Below are 19,362 nucleotides of genomic sequence, written 5' to 3' on the forward strand. Positions count from 1 at the left end.
GACGAGGAGAAAGGGGAGGCTACTATAAAGAAAGATGGCCCCTTTCAAACAATAACCCTTGTCCTTAAACCCTACCTATGTAGGGACACATCATTTTCAATATATAAGACTATTAAAAATATATAAAATAAAATACAATAATAACATTGCTAATTACAAAAGTTGAGACATATTAAGAGTTATTCAAATATTAAGACAAATTGTTGTGAAAATCTATATTATCATAAAACAAATTTATATTTTATTATAATTCTACATAATATTTAATAGTCTAACACAAATTTCTTCTTTGGTATGACAATCTTCCCAAATTTCCATTGTATTTTAATATAAAATTCTAAAAGGAAGAAAAATGTAATCCAATTTAATCACAACAGAAAAAAATTTGAAATTCAAAGAATAAATCTCAAACAAAATTACTTATAACTAATTTAAAAAGGTGAATTTATAATATAATGATGAAATTTCTGAAAGGACCTATTTTTTTTTTGGACATAAGACAATCATTACTCCAATTTTCAGAAAAATATCAAATTTAATTGCAATATTTTATTGTTTAAACGATATAAATTATAATTTGCTGGCATCCAAAATGATAACATAGATTAATTGTCATTTGCTTTATTTTAAGTATTTGTAATTCACTAAAACGTTATTTTCACTTACATGTTATATCTACCATTAATTTGAAATAAAACAAAGCAAGTATTTCATTTAGAAGATAACAGATTTGATTTATTTTAATCATTACAATTTTTTTATTTTTTAATTTAAATTTAAAAATCCTATAATTCGAAGATATGCATAATTCTATTTATGACATAGCTCATATATATTTAAAATAAATAATTTACACATTTTTCCTCTTAATTTAGTCTGTATCATAATGGCATTCCCCAAGGGTGTGACCTTTGAATCTGGAGAAGCGTTTTCAAGTATAAATCAATGCCCTTTAACACACAACTAGATATAATTCTCTAAATTTCTGCACAGGGAAGAGTAGAGTTTCATAAGGAAGAAGAGTTTGATAATGGATTTTTTGAAGGAACTATCTGAACAAATATTTAGAGACGTCCTACTAAGAGTTCCGTATAAATCTCAATGGAAGATTAAGAAGTTTTTAAAACCTGCCAAAGAGATGATGGAATGTTTCCAATATTATCAAGATAGAATTAAGTTTGGGCTGAGTAAGAAATTCATATGTTTGCTTTATCCTACTGGGATAACTCTATATGACCCTGTCGACCAATCATCTAAAAGGCTCCCTCGTACTCCCACGGGACTTGAAATCTGCCGTATTTCTAGGATTATATGTCTTAATCATAAGATTGTTTTGCTAGGCTTGAAACAGTCTCAGGGTTATACTGCAAAGATTTTGATATATGATTTATTATCTTGTAAATGGAAGCAAGGTGCTGAAATTCCCACTGACAGATTTGACCACATGTTTGCATTTTGTGCCTCAACTGAAGGATCAATTTACATTGCTGGAGGAATCTCTAAAGGTGGGCGTCCACTCCGTAAAGCAGCAATTTATAAAGTGGATGAAGACAAATGGGAGCTTCTTCCTGAGATGAACCAAGAAATTGAGAGGTGTAGGGGTGTTTTTATTGAGGGAATATTTTATGTCATTGGTTATATGTGTTGTAATAAATGTGAAAGATTTGATCCCAAAACAGGAGAATGGACAACAATGCAAAGTATGTTTGCACCAATGCATAAACAAGTTCTGTATGCTTTTGGACAACTAATTGCGTTTAGAATTAGAGGAATAGATCAATACGATTGGGAAGGAAATGTATGGAGAGAGCTAGTAGCCCTCCCTCAAGAAATTAAACTTTTTCATCCCACAGCCACAGTGTGGAATGATCGAATTTTGTTGTGCGGATTTAATTCGAAATTTTATATGTATAAACCTGGAGCAATCTCCGAGGGGTGGAATTCTGTTGGCCAGGTAGATTTTTTGGAGACTGTCATATCTATTGGCACAATAGAAATCTAATAAATCTCTGCCCGTTTCATCACTAAATCATTTGTAATATATAATTGTTCAAAATAGATTTCAGATATTTATCCTTTGAATCTTACAATCTGTGGTCTAAAATTTAAAACATTTGTATTTCAAACCTCTTTATCTTATATAATTTAAGTATATTGTTCATAAATATTTATTTATATTTTTTCAAACAATTAATGATTCTAAATGAAAAGATAAACCTTGATGAATGCAAGACCCATACAACAATCAAACGAAACTGTAAAAATGTTTTGGCATGTGAACATGCCCTCAAATCTCTCACAGATGAATCTACAGTTCCGTTCATTCGACCTCCTTTAGTGGCATCTCTCTCCTCTGGGCATGCCACTTTGTTTCTCCCAAACAAAAGAAAAATATATTAAAATAAAGTTATTGGAAGCACGCAAGCATCCACTAGGTTGGGTACTTAAAACAAATGCACAAATACCGATGTTTTCCTTTTTTATTAAAATTTTAATATATTATATACATATATCTAAAATAGAGAGCAGAGGGGGTGTTTCCTTCTCCTCCTCTTTCTATATAACGAAAGCATGAATGTAGATCTTATAGTAACTCGGAATACCTTAATTGATTAGTTTATGTAATCTATATTTATCTCTAAGTTTCTTATAGAGGTTATTTTAACGAAGAGGCATGGTTACCACTTCTATATAATAGAAGTTCAGATTTTATTTATTTTTTATAAAATGTATTGTTGGATTGTGACAACAGTTCAGCGAAAAAACAAGAAAAGAAATTCAATTTTTTTTAAAGAAAGAAAATAGTTTTTATCTGTTATAAGAAAATTCTTAATTTCATTAAAGGAATAAAACAAATTTTTTCTATGTTTAGTAGATGTAGTTATCTTGAAGATATTTTATATATCTTGGTCGATTTGAAGGCAAAGTAATAGAGTTGTAAAATTTTAGATCGGAAGAACAACTTTAAAGTTGTAGAGTGCAAGAGCAATTGCAAGAGAAATTATAATAGCAGCAACTAGAAGAATAGTAATTGTTTTCTCTCAAGAATAAGAATACCCATACCCTTGCCTGGTGGATGTTTCCTTGATAGCCTTTTTGTAATCAATCTATTGAAGGACAATTATATTCTTGAAATAAATGCATTCTAACACATTATAGGTGGCTAATTTTTTTTGCTCATATTTATGGACTCATCCTTGAGACAAAGACACAGTGAAAGAAATCGCTTGTAAAAAAATTATGATTGATACAATGATTAGTGTAAGCATCTTCTAGGAGATCTATAATCATACCTCAAGAATCAAGTGCCCACATACTATTTGGACAAAGACTTGGGAGATCTATCTAGATCAACATAATCCCTCATTCCTGTATGATCCTACATAACATATTCCACTTAATGATGTTAATCTACCTGTTTCATGATAATAAATTAGAGGATCGTGAATATGATGCAACACTTGAACATCTTATTGATCAAGATACCTAGACTACAACTCTCACTTCTCCAATTGAGATAACAAATCCATCATTTGTAATAGGAATCAGGTGTTGTACACCTTACAAAGGTGTCTAATGTTTACTTTATTATTATGTGTGGTGCACCTAGTGGGCACCTAGACGAACATGCATTACTATGAGTTAACATTTGGAACTAGTTAAGTTGTATGTAACATTGGGATATTTTAATGTAATTTATAAAATTATAAATTTATACAATGCTGAGGAAATTTATTTAATAAAATACCCAATATTAAATGTGGGGGCAATGGGTTTGTAATTTCATGGTATTAGTCCTATGGTTTTATGTGAGCTTGTTTCTATAAAAGAAAACACAAAGGTAGTTGTCTAAGGTTGGCTAGTTTGGGTTTTGAATCTTCTTCTAGAGAGTGCGTATTTGAAGTATGACATGGGATGCATGGATTCATTCTTAGACACATGGAGGATGTATTGGAGAAGCTTGATGTTTCAAAGGTCTTCATGGAGGCTTTAAAGATGTATTGTAATGTTTATTGCTAAATAATACCCGAATCGTTGATATTTTTGAAGGCTAGGTATTTCCCTCTTGAGGGTTTTCCTAGGATATATCTTGTGTCATCTTTTGGTGGCTATATTGTCTCTCCTCTTGCAAATGGGTTTTGAATACTTGTTTGTGTCGATTCCTCCTTTTATTTATATAGAAATTTTCATTATGTGGCTGAAACTTCCCTTTCATTTTTCTATTTTATTAGAGTTTAGAAATGCTTCTTTGACATATTCAGTTGATTATATGTATTATGTAAATCAAATTCATTCAGATTCAATCTCGTGGGATGATTTATGGATAGGTGTTTCAAACTTGTTTGTGGAGTCTCAAATTTAATATTTGGAGTACCAATTTGGGGGGTTACTTCTCCTATTTTATGATAGACATGGTATAGTTGTTGTCAAATGATATTTGTGTTTGGATCTATTTTAAAATCAATTGGAATTTGATCTTTGTTTTATATCTTCTCTTTGATTGGGAATGTGCCTAATTTGATTTACATCATAATCTACCAAGGAAATGGCACACATGAGTAGATTTCAAAGACATAATCTCCATACATATAGATTCTTCTTATTACCAATTCTTGTCTAGGATGAGAAGCATTCATGCATTTGTATATGGTCTAACCTCTTCCCAAAGGGATAAATATTTTTTGTAGCCATTGGATCATGTTTTGTCTTCAAGTATTTACCATTTTGTAGGACATTATATATTGTGGGGTGGGAGGAAATAGTTTCCATCTTTCCTTCCTATGGAGATAAATTGGTAGTATATTTGTGGCGTATTTAGTGCTTTTGGTCTATTGAGTCCTCCATTCCACTCTTTCATCATTTGCATATGATTTTTTGTTCATTTTCTTTCTTTTGGAGATGATTTTTTTCCCATGAGGTTTTCTCCTTTTTCTCTTTGTGAGATATTGCATTTTTAAATGGATATCTAATATGTCCTAGTAGTTGGGTCCCAAAATAATCACAATTTTTTGTATCTTTTACATTTTTATACTTCTCTTTAACTTGCGTTTAAAGGGGTTTTATTTTGAATATGTTATTTTACCTAACAAGTTTGCTACAAGGTCTTATTCACATGTTAAGTTTACTTAGGTCCTATAAATATTTTTAAAAGTGTAATTTTGAGCCAAATCTTATCTTCTTTTAATGTTTTCCATGTTAGCTGTCTTATCATATAGTATTAAGAAAAATGTGTCCAACTTGTTTAATTGCACCTATACCTTTCCTATATAAGAAAGGCATAATATGTACATGTTGTATCCAAGATAACAAAATCCAATTTCCCACAATCATTCATTATTTTTCTCTTGATATCCTCTTTTACATTGCATATTTTTGCTTATTTAGGTGATCTTGAAGGCTTGAGAGCATTAGCAACTCTAGCATCTATGCATTTTTAGATTACAGATAATTTTTTCATCCAATCAACTAGAATCAATAGAATTTTGTTTCCTCCAGGAATCTACTATTAATCATGGTCATGGATTTAATGTTTATTGTTATGAAAGTTATACTCTAAATCATATTTTCAAGACCCTTGTATAAATTGAGGATCATAGTAATCAAATGACTTTGTTTTGTTTGTGTAGTGATGGAATCCCATCAGCTCGAATCAAAATTATGGCACCATCATTAGGGAGAGAATTATATCTTTTGTATTATTTTAAAAATTCCTTGAGCATAGTAACTTAAGAGTATTTATTATTAGCTGGTAAGTTGACATCCTCCCAATATACACCAACCAAATGGTGATAGGGATGTAATTTCTCATTTAGAACTATATTATGGCATTTAAAAGAAATATTTTCTCTTTTAGGTAAAGAGTGGTGTGTTTATTAGTAAATAAGTCAAAAGACTTTAAAGTTGAAAGAATAAGATACAAAGACAAGAAGAATTTTTAGTTAAGATAACGAGACAACAAACAACATGGAAAGACCAAACCAATAGTAATTCAAATATCGATAGACCCACAATAGTGAGTCTAACTTGTAGGACATTTTTTATGTATGGGGAGAATTTTAAAGAAAACACATTCATCCAAAGGTGATAGAAGAAAGAACTTGAAATTACATAATCTATTTATTATTTTTAAAATAATAAAAAAATCTTTCTTTTGGAAATACCTTTCAATAAGATTTTTTTTTAATTTAATTTTGTATAGACTTTATTGTATTTTCAAACTCTATATTCAAAATATTTTTCATTATGTAAATGGAGTAAGGTTTATAAAGTGCAAGAATTAAAAAAAATGGTTATCTCATTTAGCATAGTTATAAATTTCATTGGAAAATTCATGTAAATTTTATATAGTTAGAAATTTCATTGGAAAATTCATGTAAATTTTATATACCTCATCTAGGTATTAGTTGAAAGGCATGTTTATAGGTATAGAATAAAGCTCATGGTGAGTATTTGTTATATTATGAGGAAGCATGGAAATATGTGATCCATAACTAATAATTTAAGATTTTTAGGTAATTCCTTATTATGATTATTTACGTTTTTTTATTATTCATTGTCATTGATCTTATTTTAAATTTAATGGTGATCAACAACCTTGCTAAAATTAAGTGTCATGCACACTATATAATATGCATGTTGGGTGACCTATTAGATGTTGGATTGTGTATCTCATGTTCATTAGGTTGAATTTATGTGGTTTCCAATGTGGTTATATTTAAGTTAGACTAATAATAAGGTTCTATGTGTGTTGCAAGGTGTGCGCCCTTGGTCTCTGTGCAACACAAGCGATGGGTTTGTGACATGGTTTAACCGCCTCCCATGTATTTTATGTGTCTGGTGGTTGTAGCGGTCATTGACATGTCGATATTTTGGTGCAATGGCAACCGTGTTTCCAACAATTGGTATCAGAGATTGGGTCAGAAGTTCAAAACCCGGTTATGCTAAGGGGAGGATTGTTGCAAGGTGTGCGCCCTTGGTCTCTGTGCATCACAAGCAATGAGTTTGAAACATGTCTTAACTGCATCTCATGTATTCTATGTGTCTAGTGGTTGTAGTGTGCATTGACAAGTCGATCTTTTGGTACAATGGTATCCTTGTTTCCAACAATGTGGCTAGTTCTTCATGCTTATGTAGACTCATATAATATTAGTAGGAAATTGTATTGGACCAATATTAGTTAAGGGTTTATGTTGGCCATGTGAATATTTGATCAAATACATGACATCACTAAAAATGATTTATATTATTATATTGGACTAATTTTTTTTATTTTAATTTTAACTAAGATACCACATGATAATTACTTGATTAACAATGCACAAAGAATTAACTATGTGGCATTTTTTTTTGTTCATGGGTAGCAAGGTATTTTCTTTTTTTTTGGTCAGTAATATAGTTTTTTATTAAAATTCATCAAAAAGATTACATAAATAAAAAAACCTCCATATTTTCCTTCTAAATAGCATACCACCCACTAGATCTAAATTTGATATAAACCCTTTACCCCCCACAAAAAAAACTCCAAAAAGAAAGAGTATGAAAATACAGTGTAATGAGCATGTATATTGCCCAATAGTCATCAATATACAACATACATTCAAAACTATTTCATTGTTCTTAACACTTCTAAACAAACATAAGCTATATCACACTAAGCATTTAACTAATGTTCTCAGGATCATCTTTGAACCTAGATAGGACTTTCATCGCCTCCACTATTTGTGCCCTCAGACTCAGATCCCAACCCACCTCCACCTTTGCCACTTCATACTCTATTCTAATAACCTCTTCAACTCGCATTAATTTTGTAAGTGTCTTCAAAGCCTCCCAACTACATCTTTCGAGAGCTCTGCATCTTGCCTCCAAATCATCCTCTTGCTAGTAGACAAAAGGAAGAAGATTCATAGGCTCTGCCATCCCTCTAGAAATGTCAATTCCCACTCCCAAGATAACCCATTCATTAATAGATTCCATGGCTCCCAAATATTATTTCGCTATTAAATCATGTAAAACCCTCTTCACCTTATCCACAACATCCTCAAATTCTAAACCCCAAGAGGCTATTAGAGAATGAATTTCCATATTATTCCTATACCTATGGCTTATATGTGCAATCTCCTCCACCAAAATAAGCTACATCACCTGCACTAATCTTTTGTCCTTGTAAAGAAAAATACCCTGTAGTCATCTATCCATCACCTTACCCACGAAAAGCACCAGTTTCTTCTCTTTTTTGAAGGTAAAGCTAACTTCCATTTTCCCTCTACTATAGTGTCTCCAATCACTACAATTCACTCTCAGAGAAAATAAAGAGATAATAGAAATAAAATGTAGAGCCACCAAATTTAAATATCAATCAATCCTCCTTGCACCACAACCAACACTATTGTCTTACTTCATTGGCATAAACCAAAATCATCAGTGCACTGCCATAAAAATACTATCTGAGCTTTATCCTCCATTATGTCTGCACTATTCGGTATTAATTCCACCTCTAAGTCATGCCAATTAACTTGTCTAACATCCATCACTTCATCCTTCCATAATTATTGGAGTTGCCATAGAGATGTTAACATTCACCACATCATCAATCGATAGACTGCAAAGATCTTCCATTTGATACTCCTATATCTCTCCAAACGATGTGGTCCATTTGGAAAACACATTAGCCACTTTGTTCCCTGCTCTGTGCACATGAGTGACTTTGAAGTCACTAAAACAATTTAAGTCACTTTTATTTTTATGGACATAATTATTTAATAGTCATGTATGTATTTACCCTTTGATTATTGCATTTACAATGATCAAAGACTCATCTTCAAAATGGTATTTTTTGAAACCAAATTTTAATCTGCATTCAATAGCCATGAGTGTTGCTTGCACCCCAGCTTCATTGTTCATACCCTTCTCCAATCGTTTGGCACCCCATGCTATTATGTTTCTCTTCCAATCCCGAAACACCATGCATGCACCAAAATCTACTATATTACCTTTTCACGCACCATCAAAATTAGCCTTGATCCATCCTTCTTCTTGTGTTTTCCATTGTCAATTGAAATGTGAGTTTGTAGATCCTAAAGATAGATCATCCCATCTAGGCCCATGAATGGCCATGGGTAGTAAAGTATTTGGTGGGTAATAAACATATGAATTTATTTATTACTGATCATGGAAATATTGTTTGTGTATATGGGTATTTTTTTTATACATTATGTTCCATTAATATAAACCATGAGTAATAGAGTTGTCACTATTGGTTTATAGAAGAAGAGGTAAGTTTAATTGCAATAAATTTTTATACTAGTATCTATATAGAAATTATTAATTACTATAGCAAGTTGATGAGGTTAATATCTCAATGTAATCTAACTATGAAAATGTAACAATTAAAAGGCTTGTTTTGATAGATTTTTAGATGATTGGTTGCAATGACTATGGTAATGTGGAAAAAAATATCTAAGGAATGTCAAACATATTAGGTCTTGATTAGAGAATTAATTACTATAGGAAATTGATGAGGTTAATATCTTGATATAATATAACTATGAAAATGCGATAATTAAATAGCTTTTTCTTGTAGATTTTTAGATGACTAGTTGGCATGGCTATGGTAATGTGGCAAAAAAACATCTATGCTTGATGTTGAACAAATTAGGCCTTGATTAGAAACTACTTGAGTAGTAATAATTTAAGAATGAGTTAGTATTGAAAAGGTAGTTGGGAAACAGTGAGATAATATGCTCATGTGCAATGTGCTTTGAACTAAACTTAAACCCAAGATTTGGTATATGGTCCAATAAATTATTGTACTTAATTAGGGTTAAATTTTGGTACTGATTGGGTGTTAGGAGAAGCTAAGTACATGATTGGAGAACCTTTTTCTTGATATCTATAGAAATATAATTAGAAATAATTTTTTTAATATAGATATATCATTTATTTTTATTTTTCTGTATATACAAAAATGTAAGCATCTTAAAGTATCTAAGGCATATTATAATATTTTTTTTGATCAGTAATGGGCCAAACCCGAATCACTTTTGACTGGAGATATGAACTAGTGAGACCATATTTTTGAGGGGCCTTATCCTCAGGTTTGTTCAACATTAACACCATTATATCTCCTTGTGTTGTCCTATCTATCCTTGTTAACTACTTATTTCTCCAAGTTACATCTTATCCCTACATTCATCTCTACCATCTTGTACATTCCAATATACCTTATCACTCCAATAAATTCCCTTCTCTCCATTGGTGCGTTCCTCCTTATCTCTCCATGCCATGTCATCCTCGTGGTATCTCTTGCAAACCATCATGGCTCACCGCTAGGTTGGTTAAGCATGATCTACAGGGGTCATCATCATACTTAGCTTCTCATAACATCCAAGGAGAAGATAAGGGGGCATCACCATACTTATTTGGAGAAGCTAAGGATGTTTGATGATCTACAAAAGCTAAGTACATGCTGTTAAGCATGATCTGTAGGGGGCATCACCATACTCCACTATGTCCTTTCCACATCTTCCACTATGAAAACATTTGGTGACATCGTGTGGGTATGAAACACCCTCCTTGAGTGATTCAATTGGTAGGGTATCCAAAAAATGGTGGGGGTTTTGAGAAAGCTCAAACCCAAGACCTCCTAAGTAGGAGGCGCACAACTTACCGCTGCATGGTGGGGTCATCCCCCTAAGGTATATTGTAATATAATAAATTTATGATCCTCTATAAAGAAAATATATTTTAATATTCCGCATAAGATTTAATAAATATATTTTAAGACATCTAATAAAAAAGGCCAAATTATAAGTTTATGTTGATAGGAAAGAAGGAATTATCCTATAGAAACTTTTTCATAGCTAGATTTCTCCATGTGTAACTAGGTTGTTTTAATAAATAATATTATTTTAAATTCACAATTTCTTAATTCTTGTTAATATTTACTTGATGTTGTATACAATACAAAAGTCTCAGGGTATCTTAAGAAGTTTGATAATTGCATGTAGGACATCTCTAAGTAGTAATTAATATCTAATCTATGACAAGTTGTGTAATTGCCTCCTCTCCCATTGAACTGCATATATATGTATTTCAAATTTTCCTACTTTTATTTCTTTATCATATTTATTGTGTTTTATCTTTGAATGAATAAGCACTAGTATATAGTTTTGTGTTTAAATTATCATTTAATTTATCATCATTGCTTCATTTTGTAGTAGTTTAAGTTAATATGCTACCTTTATTTATAAGTAATATCATAATTTATGTCAAATCATTTAAGGTCTCCTGATTGATAAATATTTAGAGAATATTTTTATGTAGATTTTAACATGTATATATTATAGGTGAATTTAATAGGATCCATATTAAGGGAAATACATAGATCTTTATCTATAATAATAAATGTCTTTGGTTTATTTCTTAGTAAGTTGACACTAATAAAATATAGTGACAATATTTAGACCAATATTTTTTATAATGTATATGACTTTCAACAAACCATGTGCTATTAGTTCTCCTTAATTGTCTTATTTCATATATTTTGGATCAAAATTCATTTTTTTGTAGGGCTAATTTAGTGAAAGTAATACTCCCATTTCTATTAAATAACCAATTAGCTACCCATATATGATCATGAATTTCACCAATTCATTTAGGCAAACATACATCTCTATACATGGATATTCATTGATGGCTTTAGGACTCTAGGAGCCAACATTCCAAATGTATCCTTATAATTAATTAGATGTAAGTTTTGGTGATGATTGGGTGCTATGAGAAGCTAAGTACATAACTAAAGAAACTCATCTCTTGAGATTACTTTAGTGGTGAATATTCATCAATGGTGAATTTTTCACGTCAGCCATGTCGGAAATGGCAAATATTTGTACTGACTGGGGGTGGCCATGTTGCCAAAACATTATCAATTTCTGTCAAAGTCACGGCTTGATCGCAATATGTTTTATGCAATTAAATGTTTTCATGCGATGATTTTGCCAATACAATATACGGTGGACACACGGTAAATTTAATTTTTTCGCCTACACTCTCCAAGGTTTCTTTAATAGACGACCATAATTCACCTATAGGCATGTGAAGATTTGTTAGCCAGAAGGACCCAATTCACCTAACATTTTTCCTACAAATGTCTCCATTCACTTCAACTTTTCCCAACTATATTATATTTGCCAATTATTTGGATGACCTATAATCACCTCGAAAATTACATAAGTGGTATTTGGATGACATATAATCGCCTCGAAAATTACTTAAGTCGTGTTATAGTTATGCAAAATTTGCCAAATATTTGTATACCATATAAAATTCCTACATAATTTGCCATATAAGGATTGGTATAAATACATGCAAGGATCAGATCTATCTCAACACAATCTGGTGGGTTCTAGGCTCTGAATTTTGATCAATAGAAAAGTTTCAGACCAAGAAAAATCATTGTTGTTGACTGCATTGGCGATTGCTAGTGACTTAAAGGTGAGCAATCATATTTTTAATTTTGAAGTGTTATAATATTATTCTAAATTTGTCTATATTTGTTTGCATTGTTGAGTTCATTTTTATTCAGTGGTGACCTGTCAATGCCAAGTAGTCAGGACTTAGGGGGGACATTCAAACCTTAGACATCTAGATTGTAGGTCGTAGGGCCAATGAAACATATATTATACATTATAGTCTATTATTGCTTCTTCAACAAATTGATATTTTTTTGGCAGCCTTTATTTCATTGGAGATGTTGAACAGAAAGAGGGGTAGGAAACCTGAATGTGGGGAAGGCCATGAGAGGCCAACCAAAAGAAGAATGTTGTCTTCATACTTTGGCAATGGAAAAGATTGTGGTAAAAATCAAGAAGTTACATCATCACAAGTACAAGTACAAAATTCGCCACCTACACCACATGTTGAAGACGACGGTGAACCTAATATCTCAGATCAGGATGATCTTGAAGAATATTATTTGGTAGATTCCCAAGTTAGCCAAAATGATATAATTGACTTGGGTGATAATGCCATTGATGATAATGCATAGAAGGGGAAAAAAAAACCCATGTCAAAAAAGGGTGAACCACAATTTAAAAAAAGGATCGGGAGTGGGATATATCAGTGAGGAATTTTCAAATTAATTGGGCATCAAAGTATCCATTCATTGAACCAGTGGAGAATCCAATTGAAGGAGAGCCTCCAATAGAATGCCGGTCTAATATTTGCACTTGGAAACATAACAAGGAAATTAGGTTGCAGCTAAAATTTGACACCATAGAAAAGCATATGGGTAAAGTTTATGAAAAACAAATGATAGATGGAGTTGAAAAATTAGTGATACGATGAAAAACAAAGGAGGAATGTAAGCATGTGAGGATTGCTAAAGAGTATTATTTTCATGAGAAAATACAGACAAAGCCTGCTGAAGCTAAAGGTTTTATTGAAGCTAGTTTTGGAAAAGAAATGCAAATAGAGCAACTAGGAAAGTTTGTTCAGTTAAGCGTTGTTTTTTATATTTTGATTAGAGGACATGCTATGACAGATTTCCCATCGATTAGTGGTTTATTAAACTTTTTGAAAGTTCCTAACTATCCTAATAGACACTGGTCAATAAAAAATGGATGGGAATGGGCAAGTTGTCTTGCTGAGGTTGAAAAAGAAGATGTAAAGGAAAAAATAAGAGAGTCAAACTTTATTAAATTTTCTTTAGATGAAGTTACATCAGTAGACAATAGTTCATGGGTATGCATGCATGTTTATGCTATACATAATCATGCCCGCCAACCTCATCTACTATCTATTGCTAAAATGAAGAAGAGTGCGACAATGGAAAATTTATTTCAACTAGTAAAGAGAAGTTTAATTGAATATGGAGTTATGGATGACATGATGGTTGCAAAAAAAATGGTGTGTGTTGGAGTAGATGGAGCTTTAGTATTGCAAGGTCACAAGAATGGTCTTTGTACAAAAATTGAAACTTCATTTGTACCATACATTACTGCAATTCACTGAATAGCTCACAAAATGAATCTACCTTTTGGAATTGTGAGCAAGTATGCTTCGATAAAAAAATTGAAATTTTAATAAGAGAGCTCTACTCACACTTCTGTCAAAGTCCCAAGCAATTTATGGAATTTGAACACTTTGCTGATGGAATAACTGATGAGAAAAAGCTTCTCAAGGATAATGATACCAGATGGATCTCTTTGGATGGTCCAACACATCGAGTTTTTTCAAAATATCCATCCTTGATTGGACTATATCACACAACTCGTGATGAATTAGAACAACTGAAATTTCCTGACCTTCTTCAGAGGTTAAGTAATCTTGAGACACTATTAACTTTAGCAACTCTTCTGCCCATGCTAGAGGAAATGAGGAATATTATGAAGGCTTCCCAAAAAAGAGCTCTGTATTTTGCAGAATATGCTATGCTGCGTAAGATGACATGCATGACCCTTGGCAATCTCTATCGAAATCAACCAACACTATTTGATGAAAAATTTGTTAAGTGGTGGACATTCATAGATTTGAACAATCTTGATAACTTTTTACAAATCGGTGCAAATGGGGAGGTATGTGCCAATGTATGGGGAGTTGAGATACCAATGCACTTCTATGCCATGGTCGACCCCAAGGAACCAGGAAAGCACTCTAGGAAGCAACTATCAAGAATTACAAGGGAAGATTTCAACAAGATTGTTGAGACTGTAACTACTTCTGTGAAGAAAATTCCCTATGATCTTTCCTCACAAATTAGAAGCAGATTCCCTCCTAACAACCTATTCGAAGCCATGTCTATTACGTTTCCTCAATATTGGAGCCTCAACAATGCAACTAATTTTCGAAGTAAGCTATTGACTTTGATAAAATAATTTTGCATATCCAGAGATTTGAATGGAGTAACTATAAATGGAATATTAGATGAAACTCATCTTCAAGAGAAATCATCTCATTTTGCATACACTATGTGAGAACAATATGGAAAAATGGAGAACCTCCACGAAGATGGATCAGTAACAATGCTTTGGAAATATATAGCTGAGAACTTAGTGTTGCATGATTCAATGCCAGAATATTTGAAGCTTGCTGATTTATGTCTTACCATGATATTGGGTTCCGTGGAAGATGAGAGATTTTTCAGTGCTTTGGGGTTCCTAAATTAATGCTAAGAAACAAACTAGACAAAAATTTGGAAAATTGCTTGAGGCTCTATACATGTAGGTATGATGTCCACACTTTTCCTTGTGATAGGGCACTGCAAATCTGGAGGTCCAAATGTGAAAGAAGAGGTTTGGGCAACACTTCAAACCAAAGTTCTAGTGGGAATATTGACTCATGTTTTGGACCTACTGGTAGCATCGAGATGCAATTCAACGAAGGTATGCAGACTCAGAGTGAAGAAACCACAGATAAGAATCAAGAAAGCTCTGAATTTGATGAGGATGAATGACAACTATAAGAGATTGGTATTTATTAATCTTATTACTATATCTCAACATTCATATTTCAAAAGCATATTAGTTTTTGCATTTAGAATTTAATATTGATTTGTAATTGTATTTTTCAACTTTCTATTTCTAGATTTAAAATAGCATAATAAAATACCATAATGTGTTTATTGATGTAGATATGTTTATTGTTTATTTAGACATGTTTGAGAACTTATATTTTCATTAATTCTTTCAAAATATAGCCATATGATACAATTCATTCAATAGTAATACACCAATCTGTGTGATTCTCCATGCAAATTGCAAAAGTGAATGCAAAGTTTTAGAACCCTGTGCAAATGACCTTGAATTCCCTTTTATAGAAATAAGAGAGAAACAATAGCTCCTGTGTGATTCACCAATGTCCATGAATAAGTGAATACAATGTTTTAGAACCCTTTGCAAATGACCCTGGATTCCCTTTTATAGAAACAAGAGAGCAACAACAGCTTCAGGTCAAATTACAAATTTGCAACATGTGAAGACTCAACATCAAAATCACAAACTCAACATAGATTTATATGGCCATCACCAACCGTATTAGCAATTTAACATCTGGTAGATGTCTGATGTCTCCTATTCAAAAAACAAAGTTAAAAATTAAATATTAATTCACGCCATGACAAATTAAATATAGATAATAACAGTGCCTAAAACCTAGTAATCAGAAATAAAGAAATGCATAAATGTTAAAGCAAGGGAGAATTTGAGAATACAAATTTACTGGTTGAAGTTTTGCACTGTGCATCATAGATTCATAGGCTAGATTAGCAAATTAGCAATAGTGAGTGCTGGTTTTTTCCTATTCACAAAACAGAGTTATTTCAAGCGATGCCAAATTCCAAACAGAAAAAACATAAAACCTTGAAATTAAGAGTAAAAGAAGAAAATTGTGCAATACATACTATGATTTTTAAGATTTATGTTCCAATTTTTGTAGGGTGCTCCACTCTTTGTCTGATGGAAGGTCAATATTCTGTAAACTATGCAAAGTCAACTGCAACTTCGTCAACATTCCATAATTAGAAGATTGACTTGACATCACTGTTTCATCCAATACCGAATTTAGAGTTGTAAATGGTTGGATGAATTCCAGAAAGCTTTGGGGAGTTGTGCCCTTAAGAAGCAAGTCTAAATCAGACTTCATTTTTATCTCCATGCTTTTTTTTGTAAGCTTCTTTTCCAATGAATTTATTTGATGGGTCAACGGTCTTAGGCAAACCAAGTTTAATCAAATTATCTTTCTTTTCTTGTAGCTTCAATATCTTTTTTCCACAATCTTCCATAACTTCTGGTGTTTCCCTTAGTTTCTGGCATTTTTGAATGATAGATGATGTCTTAACTGTGGTATGAATGCGGCTCTTAATTCCCTTGGATGCCAAGTAGCTATCAATGGTACTATAGACTACTTGCAAAATATTTTTTCCATATCCTCTTTTGAATAAACATGTATGCTCAACTCAAAGTGCCATTTGATTTTCATATAAATTACTCTCAGACTTTCATTCAATTCAAACCATTCACACAACTTGTCACTCCTCTGCATTATTTGCCGCCAAATTTTTTCTTGTATATACTTCGTTGTATTTTTCATATTATCTTTCAATCTATCCTCCAAAGTTTTTATTTTATCATTTGCATTGTGCAAGTCTTCTTTCATTTGTGTACATTTTTTTATTTCTTCCTCTACTTCCTCTTGCAAATGTTTTTCTTTTTCCTTCCCACAATCAAATAGGTCCTGTATTTTTCTTATTTTGGTAGCAGCAGACTCATAAATTTTGTATAATTTTTGAAAGCTGGCTCTTTCCTTATCAACTTTTTACTACTTTTAGCCAGTTTTTCTATCAGGTCCTTCAATTCTACATCCATCTTCTCCTGCTCTACAATTTCTACTACAGTGCCTGAAATTTTTATCCTTTTCTGTAAATCATTGCACTTGTTATGCTAGGTCTGCCTGTAACTTTTCTATTTGTTTCTCTAGTCTATTTTTTTTTCTATCCACATTTAGCAGTGAAGTGTAGACCACTTCGTTAGTCCTTTTTGACACACTAATTTTGTCCACATTATGTACTTTGGAAAAATCCATTTGGAGGGTGCTAACTTAAAATTTAGAGGGATCTATCTGACAGTGTGGTGGATTTTTATCTTTAGTTGGGGCTGGGGTCATAACATCCATAAACTCTATCATATCTTTTTGTGGGTCATATGTTGGAAATACCCTGTTCCTTGTGGGTTGTTCATCTAAAACTTCAGTCAAGGCAACCCTATGAAATGCTTTCTTTTTTTCTTTATTCACTTTTGTTGTGTGTTCATATTTTCATAGTAATCACGAAATTGAAAATCTGGGCTTGCTGAAGCAATTGAATGTTTGAAAGGTGAGATAGGAATACCAGAGGCTACAGTTCCACTTATTCCTGTAGTTTTAACTAATGCTTGACTAGGATTACCAACAACAATTCTTGATCCTGTCCCACTCCTACTGACACTTTCATGTGTAGTTTTCATAATCTTCTTAGGTGTGTGATCTGAAGCTGCAAATGCTTGTTTTGTAGTGTCAGTGGCACTTGATATAGGATTCTGAATAGTATGAGTATCTACCACTAGTGGCCTCTTGTGAGAGATATTTTGTTGTGGCCCTTGTCCAATACCAAGACAACTAGTATCAGTAGTATTACCCATGCCAACCCCACCAATCACAACGTCACTTGACTGAACAATAATGGGAATACTATCCCCAAATTTCCCACCTATGGCAGTGGCACTTGATTCACCACCAATTGGAATACCATGGTGTGGTGGTGGTTGTGGATTTGAACCTAAAACAAATGTAGGTGGACCCTCAGGGTAATGAGTAGTACCTATCTATGATAAATCTGAAGAATCAAGTCCAATGGCTGGTTTAACAAGAGCTTTTGATTTTGAATTTGATGAAAGTTGTACCTGAAGTGGATACCAAATACCCTCTCATATAGGACCTAGACCACCACTTTCAAAACCCATTTTTTCCATAATGCTTGCCCCTTTGCTATATTTTTATTTCATGGACTCATTGACTCCACCTAATATTTTATGGACTGTAGTAGTTGTTGGAGTGGTCTCAACCTCATACTCATCATCATCTTCACTCCTGTCATATGCTGTTGTGGGATTCTCCATATTCCACAATTTTCTAAACTCTCCATCCTCGTCGATGGTCTCAAATTCTGCACTAGTCTTTGGTTCACTGAGATTCTTCATCAGTCCAAAAATCATTTATTTTGGTTTGAGTCCAAAAACTATCTTTACATTCTTGCAGAATTATTTTGGGAATAGATTTGTTAGATGGAGTAGCAAATTTTTGGTAGAAATTATAGGACCTCCTATTTTGGATGCCTTGGCCCTCCTCTGTTGTCCTCTGTCTGTACAATGCCATAATTTATGATAAAATTTCTCCTGTTGAAATGTTATTCTCAACTACAATTTTCTCCATCTCTTTTTTTACCTCATCCCAGGAGTCCATGTTTCTAAGCTTTTCTAGAAATGGTTTACTTTCATGTTGACATAATGCTAAAGAGTTCCCATTTTTCTTAAGCCTTGCTTGAACTACACCAATTGGATCATACTGCCAGAGACCCTCTTTACCAAATTTAAAAACTGTCAAAAAATCATGTGCCACATTGAATGCTTTTCTCTCAAATGTGAACCCTCCACATGAGAAAGTCAAGGAAGGAAATATGCTCTTCTTTTGCTAACCATGGAAGTGCCTATCTATGCTCTCCAATTTCTGTACTTACTCCAATACAAATACCCTCTCTGTCACATGTATTAGAAGTCTATATGGTTTGATTGCCGATTCGTAAAACCTTAACACAGTGAATTCTTCCATGAAGAA

At 32.5% G+C, this 19,362-nt stretch overlaps 1 protein-coding gene across 1 annotated transcript; it reads left to right on the forward strand.

Annotated features, from left to right (window-relative positions):
• Positions 1-1,030: 1,030 nt before the first annotated feature.
• LOC131072348 (F-box/kelch-repeat protein At1g80440-like) lies at positions 1,031-2,002 on the forward strand. The gene has a single exon (XM_058008487.2). It carries the CDS (start codon positions 1,031-1,033, stop codon positions 2,000-2,002), a length of 972 nt encoding a protein of 323 aa, XP_057864470.2.
• The last annotated feature ends 17,360 nt before the right edge of the window (positions 2,003-19,362 follow it).

This window comes from Cryptomeria japonica, chromosome 7, assembly GCF_030272615.1.
Source record: "Cryptomeria japonica chromosome 7, Sugi_1.0, whole genome shotgun sequence".
In the NCBI taxonomy this organism is placed as follows: domain Eukaryota; kingdom Viridiplantae; phylum Streptophyta; class Pinopsida; order Cupressales; family Cupressaceae; genus Cryptomeria; species Cryptomeria japonica.